Below are 25428 nucleotides of genomic sequence, written 5' to 3'. Positions count from 1 at the left end.
TTCTATGTTTGCCTTAAGCCTTAGCTTTAAAGATAGTACAGTGGAAGCTAGTTTATTATCATTTAGCTTCCTAAAAACTTTCAAAACAAGTAAAAGTGGACAATTACTGGGGATAAATATACTCAAAATAATTTACTATTATCTTAATTTTAATAATCAGGTGTTCAAGTGCATTTTAATCTTTTTCTTATTTTGGCTAAAAACTAGGTTTGTGAATATAAACTTAAGATATTTGTCATATTGTCATTTAAAACTTTGGAATCTGTATGATTTGGGTGAGCAGGTTGTGTCGCTGCCCTACAGGAGTGCTTCATCATATTTCAATTCATCACAAGCCTCCCCTCTAAGAGATCATTAAGAGGCTTAGGTGTTGATTTGCTGGGATAATAATGTAGCATATGTTCTCTGTGATAGAGGATCAGTCCTGGCTTTTTTTTTTTTAATTAGAGGGGACACTATGTTTATTCATCCCTGTAACTGTCTAAAATGCATGGTGAGTGCTGCTCTTTGTCTGAGCAAATACTTTCACAACAAGGTACAGGACTATTTCAGAAACATACACATTTCTATACTAACCAGCTGGGGCCTCCAAGTCCCTTTATCGTTTTGTTTCCTGTCAATATGGGTCTGCTCATGCCACAAGAAAATGATCTGGCCTTCACCCTAAAATACTACACAAGTCATTTTAAACAAAGTAAAAACAAAATATTTATTCGATGGATGTTCACTGGTTGGACAAAAGCAACAACATTTTATTTATTTTCATTAGCATTCCGCTGATTAAAGTCTTTCGATTTGCAAATGTTCTGTTTGCCTGAAGAAGTCTAAGTCAGCTTTTCCTGTACTTGTAGCATCTTAAACACAATCTCTGTCTCTACTATAATCAGTTATAGGCCTATTCATTCTTCATGCTCATTTTCATATCAAAACAGGTATAAAAACAATCACAGAGACCCTCCAATCAATCGGCGTTGATTTATACTTGACAGATCATTTGGGGAAAACCCTTGTTTATAACGACACTGATGCTCAACTCAAAGCAAATACAAGACAAACACAAAAAGGCACATAAAGTCTATTAAAACCTCCAAACAGGGGAAGTTTAAATAGTATGTTGAGAGAAAGAGGTAAACCAGAAAAAGGAAATCATTCGATCTGTTTGTCTCTATCCATCTTCTTCTTCCTGCATCTCCCTCTATCCCACTTCACGAGCCTAACACAGTTTTGGCAGATAGCTGTTCGAGGTTTCTGCCTCTTAAAGGCATTATTTTCTTGCCACTGTAACTTTGCCAAATGTTGCTCAGTGCTGTGCTCATGATGGATTAATGTTGGGTCATTGTAGATAATATAACAATGACTAAGATATTTTACCTGTTCTTTTGTAACCTAATAAAACAAAGAGTAAGGTATTTTACCGGCTTTTTGTAAAGTGTCCTGAGACATTTGTTATGAATAGGCCACAAATAGGCCTAAAGATTGATTTAATTTAGGACATTTAATTGATAATCAAAATGAAAAGATATAATGTTTCTAATCCTTTTTAAGAGGGAGATAGAGATGTTAAGAAACATCTTTATTTCCAAAAGGTGACGTATTGATTTCAAGGAGATGCTCATTAAATATTTACAGTAATAATTATAGGCTATATGCTTAAGTTAAGGGTGGTAGGTTAGTTTTGTTATTAATGGGTATTATTGGAGACTGTGTTGTAAAGAACTGAGTAAAAGTGCATTTCAGTTTGAGTTTCTCCATGGAAACAACATCTGGGACTTTGTTAGAAATCTTCCTTCCAGTGAACTCCACCTTGGTTGTTAGTGTGCTCAGTGCTTCAGTCAGGACTGAAAAGACTTGGGTGGGTGGATCGCGCATGCGCAGCGCGCTCTATCCCCGAACAGTGCGGCAGGAAAAGCGCAGGGAAGACGCCGCGTAGCTAGAGAGAGAGATAAAAAAAAAAACCCAGTAAGAAAACAGTAAGAAAATACAAGGAGTAAAGGCGTTTTTCTTTCGAGATTGAGGCCGTCCTCGTGTGTCGGACTCCAGCTGTCCTCCTCCGCCGCTCAGCTGCTCCGTTATGTCGGATAAACATGTCAGGGAATGGGGGGAAATCTTCTGAAATCATGCTGCTAAACTGCGCTGGGCTGTCGGGGTTCAAGAATACCCTGGAACATTAAGAGCTGAAAACTACAGATGGTGTTCATGTAAGGTTTTTTTTTTTCTGAGCCCAAGTCGTCGTGCACTCCCAGGCCACGCTCAAAGTTTTTTTTTTTTTTTTTTTTTTTTTTGGAGAAGGGGAAATTTTGCTGCATTGAATTCCTCTGGACGGGATGTCATCCGCAGTCAGGGGGAGTTCCTTAGGCTGACTGATCCTCCGGCTGCACTGAAGCGAGAGGGAGAGAGAGAAGATGGGAGATGCTGCAGATGACAGTGGGATGAGACCGACCTTCATCGTCCCTGCCATCAAAAGCTTCGATCACTACGACTTCACCAGGGCCAAGATATCCTGCAGCCTGACGTGGCTCGTGGCCAAGGCTTTCGGCTCGGGTAGGTTGCTGGCGCCTCATAATCGTGCTATCTCTAGGTTAAGATTCAGCGGAAAACATTGTTATAAGATCATCATCTTAAATGTCTCACAATATGGACTGATGTTGAGTTGGACAACAGGAGTTAAGAGATGGACTCATCTGTAAACAGCAACATTAATCACACTCACTGACACATCACAATGTCTTGAATGTTTCTCCCTTGTTACTATAAACATAAATATTTCTCCTATTGCTATGAAGTAGCAGCAATTTGACACATTTGAGCGACAATAATAAATCCATATACCCATATTCTCATACATTTCGGTCATCCACTGCTTATTTCACAGTGTCAATGATGTAACTGGTTGCTAATGCTAATTATTCCTCACTGCAGAAGTCAGGACAAACCTATTATGTAACACTTTGGACCAGAGTTCTCCACTGACTAATGTCTGATCAACAGATGCTTAGAGGACTTCTGTGTTGCAGGTTAGGACTGCAGCATGTGTGCAGATTAATTTGGTGATTAACTGACTCACTAAAAACAAATGCAAAGAGCCAATATGCATTTAAAAGCTCCTGTGAGGAACTTCTTGTTTTTGTCATTTGGATCACAACACACTCCTATGAGCCAAGTCTAAACTAAGAAGATATTAGTTATACAATGTCATTTCCAATCGGCATGATTGAAGAGCAGGAAATAGGGAGACAGACAGCAGACTCTTACATTTACCTTATAGTATCAATGGATGTTAGCTTATACTCCTTCATAAATTACTACATACATATATCTGAGCTCTGACAAGTTGTTGTCTGCCTTGCAGCTCTGTCCGCCTGCACTCATTAAGAGTCATTCCTGTCTGCACTCATCCCCGAAGGTTTACTTGTGCTCCTAATGAACACTTTAACCAGCTTCTTGCACAATACTCACAGTCTCTGAACAGCCACAGCACAGCCCTACAGACAGAGACAGAGGTCAAAAGACAGACCTCTGAATCCCACCCATTGATCCCATAGTGAGTGCCAAACAGGGCTGTACATGATTGACTGTTGTAGAGATGTACAGAGTAGAGGGCAGCAACATGTGAGAGAGCCACTTTCAGTTCATAAGACTTGTGGCTGTAAGCATACTGTACTGCCACCATATTTTACCCGTCCCCTCCAGTGACACAGTTTTAGCTCCCAGCACTGCCGAGAACTGTGGCCCAATTCATCCGCGGTCCTCGGAGACCTCATTTGGCCTAGTTTGGACGGATGAGCGATAGTTTGAATCTGGTGATGCTCGGATGTAACAAATCCCTCATCAGTCGAAAAGTGTGTTTTGAGACGTCAGAGAGATTTATTTGTGTGTGTACCTAGATGTGTAGAAGTAGAAATATTATTTAACACTTCTTGAAAGAGAAGTTCATATGTTTATTTTACAACAGAAGGAGTGAGCAGAGGGCCATTATGGACCAATCCTTAAACTTATTTTACAGAAAATATGATGCTAAAACGATGTCAGGGTGGACTACAAATGGTGTCTTGGTGTAGTTTGTCCAGTGGAGCCGCTCCATACTCTGTCTGCCGCAGATGTCGAGTATCACAGCACAGATGTGTAAACAAACAGCGGGCGCTTCACGCACACACTCAGGCATGCACACACACACACACACACACACACACACACACACACACACACACACACACACACACACACACACACACACACATTGTACATTGCCAACGTTCCCCACTGTTACTACGTACGATGGCAGATTAGGGGCGGAATGACTTCGCCCCACCATTCTGCCTCCATGTGTTACATATAGCACACTATGACAAACAGCGGCGTTAAATATCCTGCTCGATTTGGCAATGTCTAAAGGGATTCCTAATCATCTAATTGTCCCCCTCTTAACATGTATTGCTATCCATCACACTAATCCTGTATCAGTTGGGCTATTTTTTAAAGATGCTATGCACGGATGTGGCCTGGCATCTGTGCGTGGGAAGTTTTGTGAGTGGGTGTGTAATGATACCCTTTAGTCCTGTTTTAACTCCATATAGGCTTTAAATAAAATTACACCAAAGTTGGACCAACAATGGCCGTCTCAGGTTTAACAACAGTGCTTAAGTGCAACCCTAATGCATCAAGTATCTTTGAAGATCTAACCAGACGTGCTTTGAGACACATGAAACGACTCTGCTTAATAAATCATCAGTGTCTGATGTGGTCTCTAAGCAAAACTTTCAATTAACTTGTCAATCAATACATGAACAGCATTGATTATTTTTAACCTTCTCTTGGGTCTAGCTGGTGGTTAGTGGTTGCCATCTGGTATTGTTTAACTTCATCCTTTACTTCATCCAGTCACTTCAGTTAAATGTCACTGTGCTCAACAGCCATTTCTGGTTATAAATTGAATGTTTGACCAAATCCTTGTGACACTTTTCCCAAGTACGGTATGTCATTTTTAACATGATGTGAATTTCTGTAAACATCTGGTCATTGGCTTGTCAGAAACCTGAGCGATTGTTTGTAAGTGAGTTGATACCAAAGGGTTATTTCAAATGATCAACTACAACACCATGACTTTGGCTGTATCTCAGCAGCACTACAGATCACCAACACTACATTATCATTTAGGAGATGCCCCTGTATGGATGGAAATGCAGCTTTGCAACTTTTTCAGCACTACTTAGAAAAAAAAAGGAATGAAAAACATTAACATTTAGACACTCAAGCTATGGTTGCATAAATACTGCTTTGCTGTTAAGACTATGAGGGAACTGATCGGTGGATTGAGGTGGTTTAGATTTTGGCTTGAATAAATACATTCAAACTCCTTTATTGCAATAAAGACACTTCAGGTTTTGATCAGTAACCGCTCTGCATTGAATTTTAATGGTTATATAATGTTTTCTATGTTACCGTGCCTGAAATGAGGTGCTCATGCTGCTTGCCTAGTGTGTTAAAATGAATCAATATATGACATCCAGTACAAGGATACCTTTCAGCCCAGCCTTTACCCCATGTTATAAATGGATTAGTGGTTTGATACCTTGTCTGTCCATTTTTTTCACGAGTGTAATTTTGAAGCTCACATACTCAATATTTGTACAAATTCAAGAGCACACGCACCTGACTGCAGATAAAATAGTGTTTAAGCTTCTTTTAGCTCATTGTTTATGTTTTTTCAATTTGCTGCTTTTCTGTTGTCCACTGTACCCCATGGAGTTGTATTGTCCATAGCATCCAGCTTTTTTATAAACAAAAAAGGAAAAATTTAGAAAAAAGTCCTGTATGCTAACTCCCCAGCATTAAACAGCTGTCAGACAAAGCTAGCTGATGAACATAGCACAGGATTTAGCAGCTAAAATTCCAGATATTTTGTATTACATTTAGGTAGAAACTGTAAACATAGCTAAAAGGGTAAGTTAATTACAGACATACAGTATGTAGCTCATGTGAGATAAGATAATGGTCTGCGTTACTAACCAAACTATCTTAAAAAGTATCATATGTCAGAACTGTGTTCAGAGTGGTTTGGCTGCCAAATAAGTTTTGTTTAAAATAAAAACTTGGTACTTTAAACATATTTAAATCCAGGCTTATGCGGCTAATAACTCTATTCTAGTTGTAAAACAGTTAAGGAAGAATTAACCCTACTTTCAGCGGCTAGATTAGCCTACTGCCTGGATTAGCTTTTACCAACAAAGAGCAGTTAGCCGGCAGAGATAAGCACGGCTAACCGTGATGTTGTGTATGCTGAGCTGTGGTCCTCAGGGTCTCAGGGGGAGCTGTCCTCTTCATGCCTGGACTTCCTGTAGCAGCTACTTCCTGTCTTTTTCCTCTTTGATGGCAAACACAAAGGAGAGGGATTTTCCTTGACGAGGCAGATTTTCATGAACTCTAGAATAACTTGCTTTCTATGCTTTCGTTGCCGGCTGTTTTTAAAAAAGAAAAAAAAGAAAGTGTAAACAGATAATGAATCTGTGCTTTTGTGTGACTGTACACCGAAACTAACCATTTCTAACAGAAGTACCATAATTAATCATCAAAAATTTACCAAATTGGATTTCCCAAAGGCTTGTTTCTGCCTGTTGCTTTAAATATCTTTTCATCATCCAGTGTGGGGTTTTTTGGGGGGTTAGCAGCACTAACCACAGCTGCTGGAAAACTGCTGAGGTTTGATCACATGCTCAATGGATTCTTCTTTTTGCAGTGAGCTTGAAGTGTTTAATTTCATTAAGCTGTTTAGATGAGCTCTTTGCTTGCAAAGTGGCGTTATTTGTAAAGATTTAAGTACAGAAAGCTATTCCTTTAAGGTAGATTCCTTTAGTGTCCTTTGTTTCCCTCAGTGTGATTCAGAGGAAATGACCCTACACACCAGAAACACACACTCATCAGTAGTACACAATCTTTTAAAAGTGTGTCACTGTCAAGGATCGAGGTGCACAGATGTTAAATGTATGCCATTCAGTGACACATTGATGACTAGTGTAGTAAAACTTTGAGTCACAAAGTTGAGTCTTGAACAACAAAATGGTAAAGAAAAAAAGAGTGCGTAGCTGTGTGTGTGTGTGATTGTGTGTGTGTGTGTGTGTGTGTGTGTGTGTGTGTGTGTGTGTGTGTGTGATTGTGTGTGTGTGTGTGTGTGTGTGTGTGTGTGTGTGTGTGTGTGTGTGTTGTGATTGGTTAAGCTATTTCCTTCAAATCAGATTTACTGAATGCGGTAACAGGATTACAAGGTGCTCCTGCTTTTTAACTTACACTTGTGTAAAGTACCAAATTGAACTGTTAGTGTGTGGTTGTGTGAGTACAGATTTAGCTGGTTGTGGACATGAGGGCGAAGCTCTGAGCAACAGTGTAAGGGAGCCATAGCAACAACAACCAGTAAAAGAATATTGAAAGAAAAGCAGCATAGTTGATGCTACTGTGATGATACTATGATACTATGATACTATAGATAGTGGTGTCACAGCAGGGCTGTGTGTCATAGGTGCCTGTTGCTGAAAAATAAAACCTCTCTTCCTGTGTCTTGTCTCCCCTCAGATGCAGTACCAGAGGAGCTGGTGGAACCTCTATACAGGGACCAGTACAACCAGGAGCACCTGAAGCCTCCTGTGGCGTGCCTGCTCCAGTCTGCAGAGCTGTACTGCCGGGCAGGGAGCCTCATCCTCCGCAGTGATGCTGTCAAACCTTTACTGGGTCACAACGCCGTCATCCAGGCCCTGGCCCAGAAAGGCCTGTATGTCACAGACCAGGACCGACTGGTTACTGAGAGAGACCTAACTAGCACGCCTATACACATGGTGAGTGTACGGAGAAATGCAGACATGGAGGTTTGAACCAGCTATTTCATATTTGATAACTTTAACTGAATCATTTTCTGTCAGTCAACAAAGAAACAAATTGTTTCTGGGCTGTGAAAACTGAAATGTTCTTTGAGTTGTGCATTTTTCCCCCATCGGAATTCATAATTGAGTTATTTGATAGTGTGTTTGTGTGTATGGCTCTATGTGTTGAACTGTTAGACCGTCCTCCAAGATCTGTCCTGTTGAGAGAAAAAGAACCGCTAATGACGGGTTTCCTATAGCAACCCATTACTCACTGTTCATCCTCTGTGTCATTATACAGCACTGGGCAAACACGACATGCCTTAGCTCTCACCATCAAGAGATATTCTAGTACTATGATGTCAATACTGTGTGCAGACTGAATTATGCTGTGATGTATAATTTCTGTAATAAAATCCATTAATGAGCCTGTAGGATATTGATTATTCAACAGACAAAGTAATCGGATTGGCATTTATTGAGTGCTGAGATAAAGTACAACATCAGATCACTGAGAATATGTATCAATCTGCTTGAACAAAGTATTCTGAATACAGTTCATCAAACAGTATCTCACACGATGTTGTACTCAATATTAGCACTGCTGTGATTTGGTCAAAGACACAAGGCCGCAGGCAAAGCTAAATCATATGTGATACTTTTTTTTTTCAACAGTCCTTCAAGCAGCATGTAGTCGTAAAAAATAATGATAAACAACAGATTCTCATTCTTTCGTCACCAACTACTCGTACTTCCACAACTGAGCTGAAACTTGACTGTTGCTAAGCAACCCAAGCATTCTGCTTCAGTCTTGCTACTTTGTTTGTGTCTTTGTTACTTTGTTGTATATACATTTGTCTTTATATTTTATTTATCAAGCAGTGATATAAGAGTTTGTTGTGTGAATCCTGAAGTACGAGCTAGATTAGTAAAGACACACACTTCTTAGCAATAATGCTAACTATCAGTAGCTTGAGGAGTGACATATACTATAGAGTAGGCCTACAACATCACTTTTCACTATAATGTCATATAGTGAAATGTGATGTTTCTTTGTCCATTTCGATGACTTTGTCAATAATAACTGTTGTAAAGTTAATATTACAGAAGGCCACTAAAAGCATGATTGCATGATCGATAGAAACATGCAGATAATTAAACACACAGTGTAGGAGTGCAGTAAATCGTTTGTGAAAGTAATTGTTTTAGTAAAGCCTATTAAATGATCAAACGAAACTGAAAAACAGAACCTTTTTTACTTTTTTATGTAAGCTGATAATGAGTATAACATCAAGACTAGTCGTCTGATATTGCTTAAGAGCGACAATCCAAAAGTAAAAGTATTCAACTTACTAAGACATTAATCAGAGAATCACATCTGAGTGGCTACAAGTGTATCTTATCCAACTGTAAACACTTGTGTGGATAATTTCCTGTTAATTGAGTTATCAATAATAAACCTCATTGTTCAGTTCATAAGACAGACTAGTGTCGCTGTCAGAAATGAATAGCTTCTGAACCATTGAGTGCGTCAACAGTGTTGTTTAAGTCATGAAACGAGGGTGAGTCTGTGACAGCCTGATGCATACACACTGCTAGGCCATGCATAGCTGGAGACTGGGCACTTCTGCTGACGCCAAAAGGTGTCTGCATTGCAGTACCCCTCTCCCCCCATCTCTCCCCCTCCCTCTCTCTCTCTCTCTCTTCTTCCGTCTTCATCTCTCTCCCTGTCATGGTCTCTTCTAGCCTTTGCTTCTCCACTGCCTCCGTCTCTTCCTAACTCTATCTTTGTGGATTAAATGAGACCGAGATGCTGCTATCTCCTGAATATTTAATTTAAGCTTAAGCGCATTTCATCAGCCCACCACTCATCTTTCTTTTTCTAAGGTTGTAGCACTTATTTAAAATTCAGATACATGCATAATAGTACCTCCTCAGCTTTGAGGAGGATTGAAAGTCATGGGTGAAGGACATTTTCAAAACATTTTTATGTTTTCGGTTCATTGCGCACTGCATTGATTGAGGATGTCATGATGGTGGAGGAGGAGTGATGGACAGTGTAAGGTGCAAAGCTTAATGATCTAACATCCTTTTACACATGCAAAAGTACATGTGGAGCCTAGTGCAAGTCTCTCCATGTGTCTACTTGTCTCTGTGATTTAATGGACAGTTTCAGTGACAGTGTTAAGTAGACAAATGCCTCCCTTTGACTGTTGACCTTCACAGCCACTCAATTTATGAGCTGTCCATCCATTGTAGTTAATAGTTCTTTAAAGAAGAGGGACTATCTGTGTGTGTGTGTGTGTGTGTGTGTGTGTGTGTGTGTGTGTGTGTGTGTGTGTGTGTGGCTAATTTCAGTCTAAAGTTGAGGCTTTTCATTTTGGGTTATGGTATATCTGCAGAGAAAATGATGACCTCATGTTTTTCCAAATCATGTGCAACAGAGGGATAACTCATGTCAGGGAGGGGGAGGAGCTTGGAAGTCTGTCACAGGATGAATGGATTTAGAGAGAGAGAGAGGGCAGGAGGGAAAACGGGGGAAAGATGGAGTACAGGAGCTGCCATTTGGCTTCAATCCACGTGTAGGAAGGAAAGTAGAGCAAGAGAGGAGAGGAAAGGGTGAGTGTGGAAGACTAAAAGAAGAAGAAGAATGAGAAGGTTGTGTAAAGGCGGGAGGAAAACTTGGAGAGGAGAGGAGAGGGAGGGTAAGGTATTGCCTTTTTGGCTGTGAGGGGATGACATGTGTGTTCCAGAAAAGGAGTCTAATGTTAATATGACCATCTGGAAAGAGGAGGGGGAGTAAAGCAAGGGGGGGGGGGGGGGGGGGGGAGTGGAGCACATACAGAGTAGGGAGGGTTTAGTAGAGTAGAGGAGGACAGAGGAGGACGTGATGTTCACTACTGCAGCACTGTGGTGGGTGGGGTCTCACAGTGAGTCAAAGCACGTCTGGTGCACAAATGAGCCCTCCCTCTCTACGCGCACACACATGAACACACAACTCCCGTCACACCTCCAGCAGTGTGCACAAGACTTTTGTGTCCTTCCAAGCTTTACCTTCCTGTTTCCTTTTTTTTTCCCCTTCGGTCTCGCACATGCTCACTTGCTCTTCCCTCTAAGTGCTAAAACACCGAGGCGACAAAGTGACGGAGGAGAGAAAAGGCGTAGTGGTAATTGAATTTTCCTGCAGAGGGGTGTGTCCCCTCATCTGAAAGCATTCTGCAGAATAACGCTGAGAGATTTTTGAGGATTTCATGGATGCATGTATGAGAAAAAAAAGCTAAGGCGCTCATTATTTTCAATTTGGACATATGCGTCATAAACTTCGACAAAAGCTGAATAGGGCCGCACATGTGTGTAAAGTTGTACGATAAAAAACGTTTTCTTGCTCTGATGGAGGTCATCTAACAATGTGTAGCTGTGTTAAAGGACACTTGTGATGTTTGTGCAGAACGAGGTTACTTTTATTATCTGTTTGCTCAGCTGTAAAGTCCTGAGTCTTTTCCTATAGATGCCTTTGATCAAGGGCACACAGACACAGACACAGACACAGGCGCGGTCATACAACAGTAGTGGGTCTGAATCCTGATGCTTGTGGTAGATATTGTGCACGAGTTCTCTGCAGCTCTTTATGACCAGACTGCCATTTCCACAACCTTATAAGGCGTGTCTGTAACCAGGGGTGTTTTGCGTCTCTGCCCACATGCACATATGCACGCGCACACACACACACACACACACACACACACACACACACACACACACACACACACACACACACACACACACACACACACACACACACACACACAATGCAATACAAAAGTCTCTGTGAAGGGATAATAGACAGCACATGCCTTTTAAATCCATGCTGTGGTGTCAACATTAGTGGATACGAGAAGAGTGTGTAGATATGTAAGCAGTACTGTCTGTCCTCTTCTCTGACTTATATGCGCACACACATGCATGATAGAAACCTTGAAACTGACCATCCTTCACAAAATACAGAGGAAGAATATTTTAAAAAAATGTAGATGTAGTATCACTGTACCGTTTTACCACATGTCACTATTAATCATATCAATAACAAAGATATTTCCACTCTGGAAGAAATAGAAAAATGATAAGTAGGGGTCCAGAGAGAAGCTGATTATTTTTTAAAAGGAAGGCCTTCTCCAAATGTTTTTAAAAGGATACTTCAACATTTTGGAATACAGAGATGATTATACGATTGAGTCTGCTGATGAGTGTTTAAATGACTCTGTAATTAGCTTGGCATTCAAACTGGAAACAAAGGGAAACAGCTTGCCTGGCTTTTTCCAAAGTGCCTTATAGCAACTTTAAGACTCACCCATTGTCATTTTATATCTGTTTATTTTATCTGTGAATAAACAGAAATGTAAACAAGATACATTGTGTTTTCTATTTGGAGTTAGAGTCATAAACATATATAAGTAATATCATCATTATAATACTGTTCCCAATAACCATAAAATGCATTATTTTCTGCTCTTTATTGACATCCCCCTAATCATTTTATTTAATTCACTGAGAAAAAACACTAAACACTTTTTAGTGAGTGAAATCCTATTCGATCACTTGATGTAAGAAATTCTGGTCAATTTTTTGGAACGCACATGTTCAGTTACGTAAAGGAGCTAATGAAAGAAATACGTGATGCAAATTAGGTTTAAAAAATCTTCAATCACAGAAAACGCTCAGTAAGTTTTTACTAAATTCATGTTGTCTGGATCTCAAGCTCCAGTCTTAGCTGCTTGACATGTCTCTCTATAAACAGTCTGTCTGTCTGTCTGTCTCTCTCTCTGTCTCTCTCTGTCTCTCTCTCTCTCTCTCTCTCTCTCTCTCTCTGTTGTCAGTCCATCCAGCTGTCAGACAGATTACATACCGTACCTCTGGTGGAGAATGCACACAATGTCAAAAATGTTCTCAATATCCTGAATATGCAGGAACTGCAGACACAAACAAAAGTTGAATATCAGGCTTTGTAGTACACCTGTCTTTTGTTTAGAGCCAATCCAAATAATCCTGTTAACTCAATGAATACACCATAGATGGAGAATAACATACATAACATAAAGTCACCCTTCTCACCTACCAGTGCACCCATGGAAATGCCCCCCACTATCTCAAAGAACTCCCCCAGGACTAAACTCCACACCATGGGTGACCGGGCCTTCTGCTCCTCTGCTCCACAGTCTGTGGAACGCTCTCCTCCGAGCAGCTGAGGGCCCCACAGTCTGCTGATGCTTTTAAAAGGGCCCTAAAAACCCACCTTTTTAACAAAGCCTTCTGCTTGTGCTTTTAGTTTCGTTAGTTGCTTAGTTGATTAAATTTGTTTTTATTTCTATTTTTTTCTTCCTGTAGCACTTTGAGATTTTTTTTGCAAAAATGTAAAGTGCGTTACAAATTAAATGTATTATTATTATTATTATTATTATTATTATTATTACCTTACATCTTTAGACAGGTCTGGTAAGAATGAGTGTCTCCCTCCGCTATCCTGAAGCCTCCTGCTCTCCTCCAGCAGCAAACCTCCAGCCCTCTCTCCCTTCACCTTCGCACAAAGGAGTTATGAATTAGAACGCACCAATATTAAGCACCATTAAGCGCAAGCGGAGGACAAAACCGTCCTTTGCGCGAGCTGCAATTGCGTGTCGTCTGCATTGCTGTGTTAGCGGGCTAATGTTAGCACACTTTGGTTAACTCATAGCTTCATATTGCACATAAATTGACACGGAATGACCATGATCGAAACATACTTAAGCGACATCCAAATAAGCAGTGAGTAGGCTCTGTTATTGTTCTTTTCTCTAGCTTTATACACAAGGCCGTCCCGTTCATGTAAACATGATGTAAACATGATGTAAACATGATGTAAACATGATGTAAACATGGCTCGACAGCAATAGGGCTTCCGCTTCTTCCTCATTGTAGACAGTCATGAATCAGAGCGATATTTACAGAGGATATACTTGATTTCTGCTGTATTTATGTGTAAAATGTAACACATTCTTTTAAGCATTTGTTCAACAAAGTCAGATTCCAGCCAAAAAGTATTTATTGCATTTTCTTTTTTTTCTTGCATTTCAACAGATTCCTGATAGAAATAGATATCAGATGAATTAAGGATATAGCCTGACATAAAGTAACACTGGTTATTGTATTTGTTTCTAATGGGTCATATTTCCTCTGTACAAACACGCATCTGTACAAGTGTGAGGGCTTCCGTTGGTCACCAGTAGCAGCAGAGTCGTCGCACTGGAGCAGACGTTTCTTTACACTAACTCTGTGGTTCTAAATAGAGGCCTGTGCCTGACAGTCTCGGCTCCACTGGGACGGGTATCATGGAGCCCCTGACTTAGGTGTTTGTTCAGTTAACTTGGAAACACAGACAGATGCTTAGGTAAGCAACAAGCACACATACACAACCAACACATGTAAGTGTTTTTGAGCAGACCTGTGGTGTGACAGGAAAAGGAAAGGGAGGTCTTGTTGGTCTGACCTGCCTGGAATGGGATTAGAAAGGCCAGCAGAATGTCGAGCTTTGTGTCAGTGTTGATGGCTGCTAAAAACACTCACATAAAAGTCAGTGACTGAAGAGTAGGAAGAGTGTGCAACATACAAAAAAGTTCTACATGTAGAGATGTCAGAGAGTTTGTAGTGGTTTCAGATCATGAGACACACAATGTTTTCTGTCCCTTTAAATCACAAGACAGAAGGTTTGAAGCATGAAGTGTTTTCTGTGGGTAGAATAGTTTAGGATGGTTAATTACTACACATTGAGCTAACAATGAGGGATCATTGCTAACATAGCAACCAATTGCACTTTGGCTTTGTTAAATCTGAGTGAACACCATAGACTGTACATGGTGAACACACAAATACACAAAGAGAAAGAAAATGAAGTGGCTCAGAAATAAAAAGTCAGTTCTCCATTAGTGAGGAAAAAAAGGAAAGGCGTGAAAAGTGGACTGTAGGCTGTGTATCTTCTACAGATGTGGCTGATAGGGATCATAACTTGTATCATTAGATTTATAATGGTAAACTACTACAACATATATTTTGTGATATTGTGATTTGAAAGAGCTGTGTTGCATATTGTCTACTCCTCAGTCAATAGCAAGTTATTTACAGATGGGAAACCTCCAGGGAAATCCTTTCCTTTGTTGAGTGGATCCCAAAACATTGGCTAGAAAATGTTCAGGTTTTATATGATGCTTACAAACATGGTGGTTATGTGACTGATTGTTGGAAAACGTTTTACTGTAAAAATAGATGTAACACTTCTTTAATCGTGTTTGCAGTCTTGTCAATGGTTGTCTCAGATTCATTTTAGAGTGGGATCCAAAGGGTTAATACTAGCAAATCTTTTCACTTTCAGGAGAACACATTTTATGATCATCTCTGTGCTTTTGCAGAATGAAAAAAACATGTTGTTTTTTTGTGTGGAAATTTTTGACTGAGTCTCAAGTAGCGCTGAGCAATTCATATTGATTTTATTGTTAGAATCGAGAGGCATTCGCTATAAACACATTGCAAAAGTCTGAATTCTTTGTAAAAAATAATGGCAATAATGTGTATAATGGCCATGCGGTCACACCATTTTGATGCTGTCAGATGAAACTGAAGCTATCAGCTACTCTCAGATTAATTAGTGACAATTTAGTGGAAAAAAACAACACTTTTTAGGATTTCTTTTTAGATGGGAACTGTTGCACACTCAGCTGTTCTGTAATACATGGAGAACAGCAGCAGACTGACATAGAAACTGTAAGTTATAGCAAATCATTTTGTTTCTTTATCGCAATCCATATCGTTATTGCAATATAGACCAGTAATATAGCACATTACATATTTTTTTCATATCTTTCAAGCTTAGTCTGAAGACATTTGAAGCATAACGATGTTTTTTTTTCTTTTTAAGATTTATTTTTGGGCTTTTTATGCCTTTAATGGAGAGATAGGTATAGTGGATAGAGTCGGAAATATGGGAGAGAGAGTGGGGAATGACATGCGGGAAAGGGGCCACGGGTGGGATGTGAACCCGGGCCGCCCACCTGAGGCCACAGCCTCCATACATGGGGCGCGCGCACTAACCACTGCGCCACCAGCGCCCCAACATAACAATGTTTTTAATTGTCAGTTTAATTTTTGAGAAGTCAAGTTTTCCAGAGCTTGAAATACAACCCTGTCAATACTGCTGTTTGTCTTTGCAGAGTTCCCACCTGGCGCTCATAGACACCCTGATGATGGCGTACACTGTGGAGATGGTGAGCGTGGAGCGGGTGATGTCCTGCATCAACAGGTACTCCTCCGCTGATCCCTCACACAGCGAAGGAAACGTTCAGGAGCTGCCTTATGACACAGAGGACGCAATCACAACCTGGATCAACAAGGTACACAAACACACTGGAACACATTCTTGTGAACTCATGTGCTTTCTCATATCAGAGGTTAACTACTGTACAGATCCCTGAGTCTTTCTCAGCAGTAGACACACAGTTCTTTGTTTTACTCCAAAAATAGAAGACACAAAAGGAAAGTTTGTCACGCTCAATTCTCCCACTTCTGGTTTGATATTATACAAGTTTCTAAGACAAAGTAGATGAAGAACTTCATTTAATCATGTCAAAGAGATTGCCCAGAGATAACCAACTCAACCTAGCCTCCTCTGGTTTGTTAAAGCGGGATAATGGAGGCTAAGGTCAGATCTCTAAAGTGCTGAAAGCTTCAAAAGGGCAGGAGTTAAGTCTTTGTTAGCATCTTAAGTATAACCATGATCTTACAGAATATTATGTCACTTATGTCATTTAAACTAAGCTTTTGAGGGGGTGTTGACACATTTATTTTATAATATTATGCTGACCTACAACTAGATTGCTGTCATTCCTTTTTGAAAAAGGCTCATGTTCTAGCGGCTGCCTTTTCCAGCCCAAAAGCGGGAAGATACACATGCAGGTCTCATTACAGACAATATAAAACAGATGAGATGAGAGCTCTCTATGTAGCTCTGTGATGCAGCTCGACATGGTTGCGATTAGCCGATGCAACCTTGTGCGTCCTCAGGCCAAAATGTTACATCACTGTTTGTATCGACCTTTTGAAGTAAAAAAAAAAAAGTAGTAACCGTAAGGAGAGGGGGCTTTTTCAGGGGAAAAATACTATATCAATACTATAATTAGTCATCTTTGGAATTGTTCTTTATTTTGTTTGCGTCAGCTGAGCTCTGTGTACAAGGTTCAGTAATATTGAGCACCGGTGGCTAATGAGAAGTGGAGTTGCTGAAAAGTTTTCTCTGATGTGTGCAGCCCTCTTGTTCTCATGTTCAAGTTTCCCCGCTCTCTAACACAGACTCACCATTCAGTCTCAGTGTGCACAATAATGCTTATCTGAAATTTGACCTTGACATTTCTCCCTGTCTGTCTCTCTTCCTGTCTGTCTCTCTTTCCAGGTGAATGAACACCTGAAGGACATCCTTGTGGAGGAGCAAAAGCTGAGAGAGGCTTCTTACCAGGATTCAAATTCAACAACACATAAAGTAAGAACACACGCAACACAGGGTTTGAAGAAATAGTTCAACATATTTGTGTTTCTTTCACTGCCAAGCTAACTTCACATAAAATCTGGTAACAAGGAGGAAATACTGTAGCTAGCCATAGCGTGCCTGGTTCTAAATTCTTCCTACCTGCACATCCTCAGCCCATGAATGAACATTTAAGGTAATATTTATTTTGTTAAATTTACACACACACACTTAAATGTATAAATTACACTTTTTTGGTTTAAGATACTGTTAGCATGAGTGTCCAGTCAGTGTGCTCATCTGTTGTTTGCTAAAAAATAGTTACAATATGTAGGCCGACTGGTAACGCCCTCTTTATCTACAAGTCTTTTGTACCTATTCATTTCCCATTCAAGAGTTTATTTTATATGTGAAGAACTGAGCTACAACCTGGAGAAGGTTAGCTTAGCTTTGCATAAAAAACAGGAGTAACCAAAGAAGGGGTTAGAAAGTAAACCATGAGTTTGAGAGAGAGAAAGAGAGAGAGAGAGAGAGATCGAGAGAGAGAGAGAGAGAGAGAGAGAGACAGCGAGGAGAGGAGTGTCTAAATATATCTCTTAATAGTAGTTTTTAATTAGTTTACGACTACTTTACCCTTAAGCATCAGCACATGTCTGCGCCCACACAAGGCACATGCAGAAACACATGATATAAACAGTGAACACATTAGCCTACAGAACAGTGCACACTGCTCAGTAAACCAGAGAAACAGATGAGCTCAGTCTCAGGCCAGCTGCAGAGAAATGTTGGCAAGAATCACAACGCTGCTTTTAGAGGAGAAAGGGAAAAAAAATGTTAGGGGTGGAGGAAAAAGGAGAGAGGATGACACACAGAGAGGGAATGAGAGAGAGAGAGAGAGAGAGAGAGGAATAGAGAGTGTAATGGGAGAAATAACACATGGGTGGAAAACATGGAGGGAGATACTCAGGAACTTTGTCAGCTGTAGCAGAAGACAGTCGGTGACAGACAGAGACAGTGTTGTCGTCCTGCAGGCCTGCTGGTTATGTAAGGGCCGTGTGACACAATGAGTCCATCCACAGGGACAAACACACACAGCGTGCAGCTACCGTCCTCTTTCACTCGCTTAACCATAAAACCACATCACAGGAACCTATCGGGTCAGGACCCTCACCACAGAAACAGTGACAAGGGGTTAAAGGTCAAAACCAGATTATAACCCTTTGAGTGTGTATACACAGGCAGCAATAAAAATTAATTAAAGCTAGATCAATAGATATACTTCCTACAATTCAATATCAACTCAGAGGTAAACACTGATTGACACTTTGATTCAATTGAATGTGTAAATAGCAGACTGCCATTACTGCCATGTTTAGTTTCAAAAATAGCTTTTAGCTATCTGCAGTGCTAATCTTGGTATTGTCTGCAGCTATGCTAGCTGCTTTGTGAGGCTGCTTATGGACAAATGCTAATGCTAACAGGACAACATGCTCACTGTAACTAATGCTTCTATACTGATGTGTGCCTATAGCATATTCTTTACCATATTAACCTTAATGTAGCATCTTAGCACGCTAATATTGTCTCACACAACTTACAGTTCAAATTAATGAATTAAATTCAGGTATTTGGTCATGAACCAAAGTGTTCTACAAACTTTTTTCTTACCTGATGGTAGCACTAGATGAAAAGTCCTGGGTTAACCAAAGGATCTTAACATAACCATCAGGAGTTAATGAATTTGTGTACTCTGTTTAACTGCAATTCAGAGACATTTCATTTAAAACCTTTAAAAACAATTTCAAGGTTGCGCTACAAAAAGGCCATTAGATCACAAAGTCAGTAGAATTAATCATCTGTGGACCAAAAGCGTCTGTACAACAATAGCTGTTGAGATATTTCAGGCTGTAAACACAATTTTCCTCTCTTCGACAAGTTTCAGGATGTCATGTGTCGCTAATTCAGTTTAAAGGCATTTTTATCTGCTGTCAGAGTTTCTTGCTGAATTTCCTCTCTTCTATCGTCTATTTTTGTGTCGATATAGTGGAAGTGATGTCTGCTGTACTATGTGCTCTGAGGGCTGATAATGTACAGTACATGGTGAATACAACCTATCACAGACTGACTCTCATAGACACACTCAGTCTTTATCAAAGGTAACAAGTTACAGCGAGGGAAGAGGAATACGCTGTTCGCTTATTGTCAGTCAGCTGCTTTCTTACTCCACGCTCCATCACAGAGCCCCCTCTCTTCATAATCAGACTGAACAGAAGTCTGTTCACTGAACAGGACAATCTCTGAGCAGATAATTTCACACACACACATGTATGCCGGCATGAACACACACTAAAGGAAGAGCACAAGACACTTCTCAGAAAGTCTCTTCTGTTCTGGGATGGTGTGAAAAATCTCCATCTCTGGTCTTATGACTGAGATCATTTTTTTGTGTGGATACTACGTGAATGTTTGTGCTTAGATACCTGCATAAGCGGACGAGTTGGTTCATTGTATAAGTACCACAAGTTTACATTTGTAGCTTCCACCAGTTCCTCTAAGGAAGTCAAGTTTTAATGTAGGGCCCTTTTTTTTTGTTCACTGAAGTAAGTACTTTATGGTGCCGATATTTAAAAGGGTTTCCAAACTGTATAGAATAGATTTAATTATTTTTTGCACAAAATTAGATTTTCTTTCTGTCTGTGGAGCCTTCTGGACAGTGACTCTCTGACAAGATTGAATCCTATATTAAAAAGTTATGCATGGACTTCCTTGGATTAGTGAGATGCTAAGCGAGAAGTTATGGAGGGGGTCCGCAACAGTGAAACCATAACTCTCCTGGTAGATTTTTAGCTCCAAACGGTGTTCCAGGGACCCATTTTTTACTTTGAGTGAAGTTTGTGTATTCAGTTCAGAAAATATAGCATAGAATTGTTTCACTTCTCCAACATAAAAATTTCACTACCAAATCTACACAGTGCTCCTTTAAATTGCAGCCTCACAGTGATGAAAGCGTAGCCTCTAATGTTTTTTTGTAGATTAGAATATAATGCAACGTTTGTGACACTTGAGGCAAATTGTAACAATACCATACTACACACATGGTCTCTGTGTTTATGCCAAAAGTCAAAGGTATTTGTACAGTTGCATGACCGTTGGCTAAATAAACAGGTGAGCTTATGGGCTTACAGTAATTAAGAGGAAAGTGCATTATGTGTGCATTATGAAGTTGAGACAGAAAAAGCCATTATATGATGAATTATAGGCACTTATAGTTAGATATTCTTCATCTTTACATACTCCTGGTTGGATGAATGTAAAAGACTTATTTAGAGGATGGTGTCTTCACAGAGGTTAAGCACATATTCTGTCCAGTCCTTTCTACTGTTGAGAGAGAGGGTTTGTTCCAATGTTTTCTGAATGTAGTACTGTTATAGCAAAACGTATTTCCTTACTTTTGGCCTAACACTTCTCCCTCTCTCTCCTGTTGTTGTCCAATCATCATCCTACATCAAGTCTCCTAGCAAATGGTACTGGAGACTAGTACCTGTAAGTCCATCCATTCTGAAGAATTTAACAAAATATATCCTATTTACCCAATCCCAAACCTGCAAGAATAAACCCCTAATCATCCTTCCCTCCAATTCTCTTTTCATTGCATGTGGCCCTGAGCCCAATCATGCGTTGGTCAGACACCTTCCACCCTACACCACCCCCTACCCTCGTCTCCACATTCCAAGGAAGTCAGCGACTGATAAAATAACAATTTGAAACTTGCATAACTTTCAGGGTAAAAACTATACCTTGAAGTGCATTCAGATTACAGCATGATCATCACATGTTAAAAGTTAATTAGTTCATTATTTTTAAGAATGTCAACTTAAAAATATCGTAATTCAATACCACTGCCCTGGTGTTGGTTACCCTTTCAAATGTCTTGTTTGATTGGTTATGCCTGTTTTAGTTTTGCTTTTTCTTTCTATGGTAGCATTTTTAGCAAAACTCTTTCCTCAGAAGATGATGCACAGACTGAGAGGCCATCAGACAATGACAGCTGCTGTGATTCAAGCTTTCATCATGTCTCTTGTAAAATGCACAGGAGACACCACTCTTGTGTGATTATGGTGTAACTGGGAGTACTTACATCCTGAAGACACATTTGGTGGTGTTTCTGTGAGTTTTACAGCTCCAGTGAGACTCAAAGAACGCCTGCAGGCAGGAAGGATGCTTTACCAAGATTATTAACTGTTCAATCGAGTTTCAAGAACATGTAGCAGTTTCTGCTCTTACAATAGAAAATGAGAGTCCCACTACTAACACCTCACCACTTAGAGTACTAACCAATTCACATAAGCAATCAAAGAGTGCGCTATAGTGTTATGATTGCCTTCTTGTGATGCATTTATAAGTAAGATGACTATTTCTGTCTTGAAGCTATCTGATTATTTGCATGATACATTTAATCTGTATTATATGAATACAGCTTGAAGCCCACCATATGCCTGGAATACCTTTAATTAACACTTATAAGTGAGTGTGTGATTACGTGTGCATGCAGATAAAGGTGTGTCTGCACTTACAGTTCGAGAGCCAACTCTACACATCCCCCCTGATGACACATATAGGTGATATCTTTGTGTCGTTGCCATGGTTTCAGGCTCGCTACAGGAAGGAGCACGCTCAGCAGAGGAACACTCCGTCACTCCCCCTGGTGGAGAACCTGCTGAAGGACAATACGGACGGCTCTGCCCTGACCACCCTGCTGCACTTCTACTGCCCACAGGCCGTCAGACTGGAAGGTGGGACCTTACCCTAAATCTCAGTAGACACGCCCTCTTTCACTGTAATGTTCCAGAAAAGTAAACCATAAAAACAGTCAGTTCAGTCATTCCATTAGAAATAGGAAATAAATGGCATACAATGAGGAAACCACAATGATTTGCAGTCTTCACTGGGACAGACAAAGACCTCCTTTCTGCACTAAAACCATACGTTTGAATAGGGCAACAAAAAGCAGATTTATTATCTGAGGGTTTTTTTCCCCATACAAAAGAACATATATATATATATATATATATATATATATATATATATATATGTCCACACAAATAAGACAGCTCACTCTTGATTACAGTGTAGCAGCATTTGGAAGGAAATGTTTAAAACTCTAATCCTAATCTGAAAAGAACATCAAGAGTTACAGGAGCCTGTTTTGATCCTCTGTGGTTACATTTAAAGACATTTATGGAGGATGTTGCTTATACTGACCAAAGAAAGATCACAATGAGTCAAAGAGAAGTCAGACCAGACATGGAGAATGAGTAGGAGACAAAGTGAGAGTAAAGGCTTGTTTCCTCTCAGCTCGACTGCGCCCTCGTTTCTAAAAATGCCCTAGGTCAGGCTGTGATTGGTCATGAGGGCTAAGTGACAGAGAGCCGTTGGAGGAGTATCTGGCTGCTATTTCAAAGATAAACAACCCTAGTGTGGGATTCTCAAGGGATTAAATAAAGTTCACAGGCAGCCCTTACACATGTGGACCAGATGTGGCAGTGAGTTAAACCTCATTTAGGTTTATGTACTGGCTGCTTGATTCATTAGAGTACAGTAATATACTGAATGACATCATGTTCAAATGTCTGACTAGAAGTTAAAAACAGTTTAAAAACTTGAGTCATGAAAGGTTTGAGGGATTAGTTATTCAAATCTGCTAAGGCATATGGTACAGATCTGCTCATTTAAAGTAGGGCCATTTTCTTCTGATCCTGTCTTTTTTAAACACTCGCTTTGCCTTATCTTTTCCTCGTCTTCCTGCCTGGCTTTTATAATCTCCCCCTCCCTTGTGTGTGTTTGTGTGCCTGACCCCTCCCCTGGCTGAGCAGATATCTGCCTCAAGGAGACTATGTCTTTGGCTGACAGTCTGTACAACCTCCAGCTGGTGCAGGAGTTCTGTAGGAACAACCTCAACCACTGCTGCCACTTCAGCCTGGAGGACATGCTCTACGCACATGCATCCATAAAGGTTTGAACATTTTTATATGGACGTCTTTAATGTTTTTAAGTGTACATGAAGGATATGAAATGTTGCTATTTTTGTAAAGAGGATTCAGTTCTAGGAAAAAAAAGGGGGAAAATCGGTTTTGGGTAGAAAGTAGAGTTAGAGCGGGATATTACAAAAAGGCAAAAATGAGTCATGCAAGGAAAAGATTCCTACTGGATATATGCAGGCTTGCCTCTCTTACAGCGGTTTTACTATGTGTGTGTGTTGGTGCCTTTTTAGTACAAGCAGTGCAGGCCACCCCCCCAACCCATTTTTTTTAGCCCTCTCAGACAGAGACCAATTCTACTCCGAGAAGAGTCACAGTCCTGACCCATCTCTGCCTGCCTCCCTTCCCCCCCCCCCCCCCCCCCCCCCTCCTTATCGCATCCCCTTTGTTTTTATTTTGTTTTTATCAAACAAAATATCAGTGAACTCTTAGATAACACAGCAGCTGATTCACTTGGCCCTCAGGCTGAGAGCTCTTCTATTTTACACCAGTTGTTATAATGGATTAAAGGAAAACTAAGTGTGGAACTTTATGAGCATCTCTGTGCCAACCAGACATCACAACAGCAGTCTGTTTGGGTAAATAGTATGCAGAGCGCGTGGGTAGAAACATTCAAGATTCAAGTCACGGTCCAGGCTGACCGGGACTTTCCATTCTTTAAGACAAAACAGCACGGCACTGCTTTAAATGCACTCTTTGCTCTGCGTTTCCTTTATGATTCACTACATTGTTTTAAAGAGTAATTATTTGACGTGAAGAAAAGGTTACTGAAGGGAAGTTAAAGAGACTGGCACACTGCTCATTCATCACAGACTCAGTGCCCTCTGAATCTTAACCAGTGTGTGTATATCTGTGTATGTTCTTTACACTTATAATACAGATAAATAGATGTTGTTCAGAAATCCAATCCTGTTCCATCTTTAACTTAAAGTTTGCAGGAATATAATAACATTTTTAATCTTTTTATCCCCATTGTCTGTGTGTTTACCAAAGTGTTTCCAACAAATGAAATGGTCTGTTAAGTTTTCCAGAGACTTTCTGTTTGTATCATGACCTTGTTTATAATAGCCTTAAATGTTCTTCTTTGCTTTGTGCATCCATCTGTGCATAATGTGTCACATTGACACTAAACCTCAGATGGTGATTTTGGCTGTTGTTGTGAGGTGTGTGGGTTTGCCATTAAACCACTCAGACAATGAAGAACATACTGACATTAAACTACACACAAACCTGAGGCTGTTCCCTAGCAACAGTTGGCGGGCCGTGAACTCACTGATCTATCAATATTGCCATTGTGTCATCTTTGCAGTGACACAGAGAGACCGATCTGTCTCTGCAAAGACTGCAAATGACTGAAACATTAATCACAAATGTGTGTGTGTCTGTGTTCGCATGTGCGTGTGTTAATGTATGTATGCGTGTTTGTGTGCTTTTGCAGAGTAACTACCTGGTATTTATGGCTGAGCTTTTCTGGTGGTTTGAAGTGGTGAAACCCTCATTTGTGCAGCCCAAAGTCTTTGATCCAAATGGTAAGAATGGCTTTACAGTAATATCAACACGCTGTTAAAAATAATAATGTTATTGTATTGTTCATGCTACTTTTGGAACTCTGATAGCTGAATGTTGAATTTGATAAATGCATGTTTCTTTCTGCAGCATGTGAGCTGGTATCATCCTGCAGAAATATGGCTCCAGTGTCCAGTCCAGTCAAACAGAGCTATGCAGACAATGCTGACAGACCAGACAACATTCCTGCAGAGGGTAAATAATCTGATCTCTAATCCATTTTCCTGGGATACTCATGACTGCTTGGAAATATATAGATATACATATACAGTATGTAATCAAATGTGTGGGTAAGAAACACATAAAACTTTTTAAACCACATGGGTTATTTAAAGCACTAGTTAGGTTCGTACTGCTTGTTAAGACTTCATCTTGTAATTTACTTGTTAATCCAACGAGTCAGTGTGAGAGTATTCCTTTGAACACAGCTTTTACA

The 25428-nt window shown here is 40.2% G+C and overlaps 1 protein-coding gene across 5 annotated transcripts in view; it reads left to right on the top strand.

The window, feature by feature from the left end:
* Nucleotides 1–1949: 1949 nt before the first annotated feature.
* camsap2b (calmodulin regulated spectrin-associated protein family, member 2b) overlaps nt 1950–25428 on the top strand; it is a 34684-nt gene continuing 11205 nt past the window's right edge. Inside the window, exons 1-9 of one of the 5 annotated variants that reach the window (XM_061044536.1) lie at nt 1950–2541; nt 7564–7823; nt 16082–16261; nt 17317–17403; nt 20899–20931; nt 22040–22181; nt 23262–23401; nt 24865–24955; nt 25083–25187. In XM_061044536.1, coding sequence (XP_060900519.1) covers nt 2403–2541; nt 7564–7823; nt 16082–16261; nt 17317–17403; nt 20899–20931; nt 22040–22181; nt 23262–23401; nt 24865–24955; nt 25083–25187 — 1177 coding nt within the window. In that variant the 5' untranslated portion in view covers nt 1950–2402. Of the gene's footprint in view, nt 2542–7563; nt 7824–16081; nt 16262–17316; nt 17404–20898; nt 20932–21026; nt 21173–22039; nt 22182–23261; nt 23402–24864; nt 24956–25082; nt 25188–25428 lie in introns of those variants that run through there. The other 4 variants (XM_061044538.1, XM_061044537.1, XM_061044540.1 and 1 more) reach the window with 4 other exon arrangements.

The sequence above is a fragment of the Labrus mixtus genome, chromosome 8 (assembly GCF_963584025.1).
Source record: "Labrus mixtus chromosome 8, fLabMix1.1, whole genome shotgun sequence".
NCBI classification, from domain to species: Eukaryota; Metazoa; Chordata; class Actinopteri; order Labriformes; family Labridae; genus Labrus; species Labrus mixtus.
This window is presented reverse-complemented; position numbering and strand designations above follow the sequence as displayed.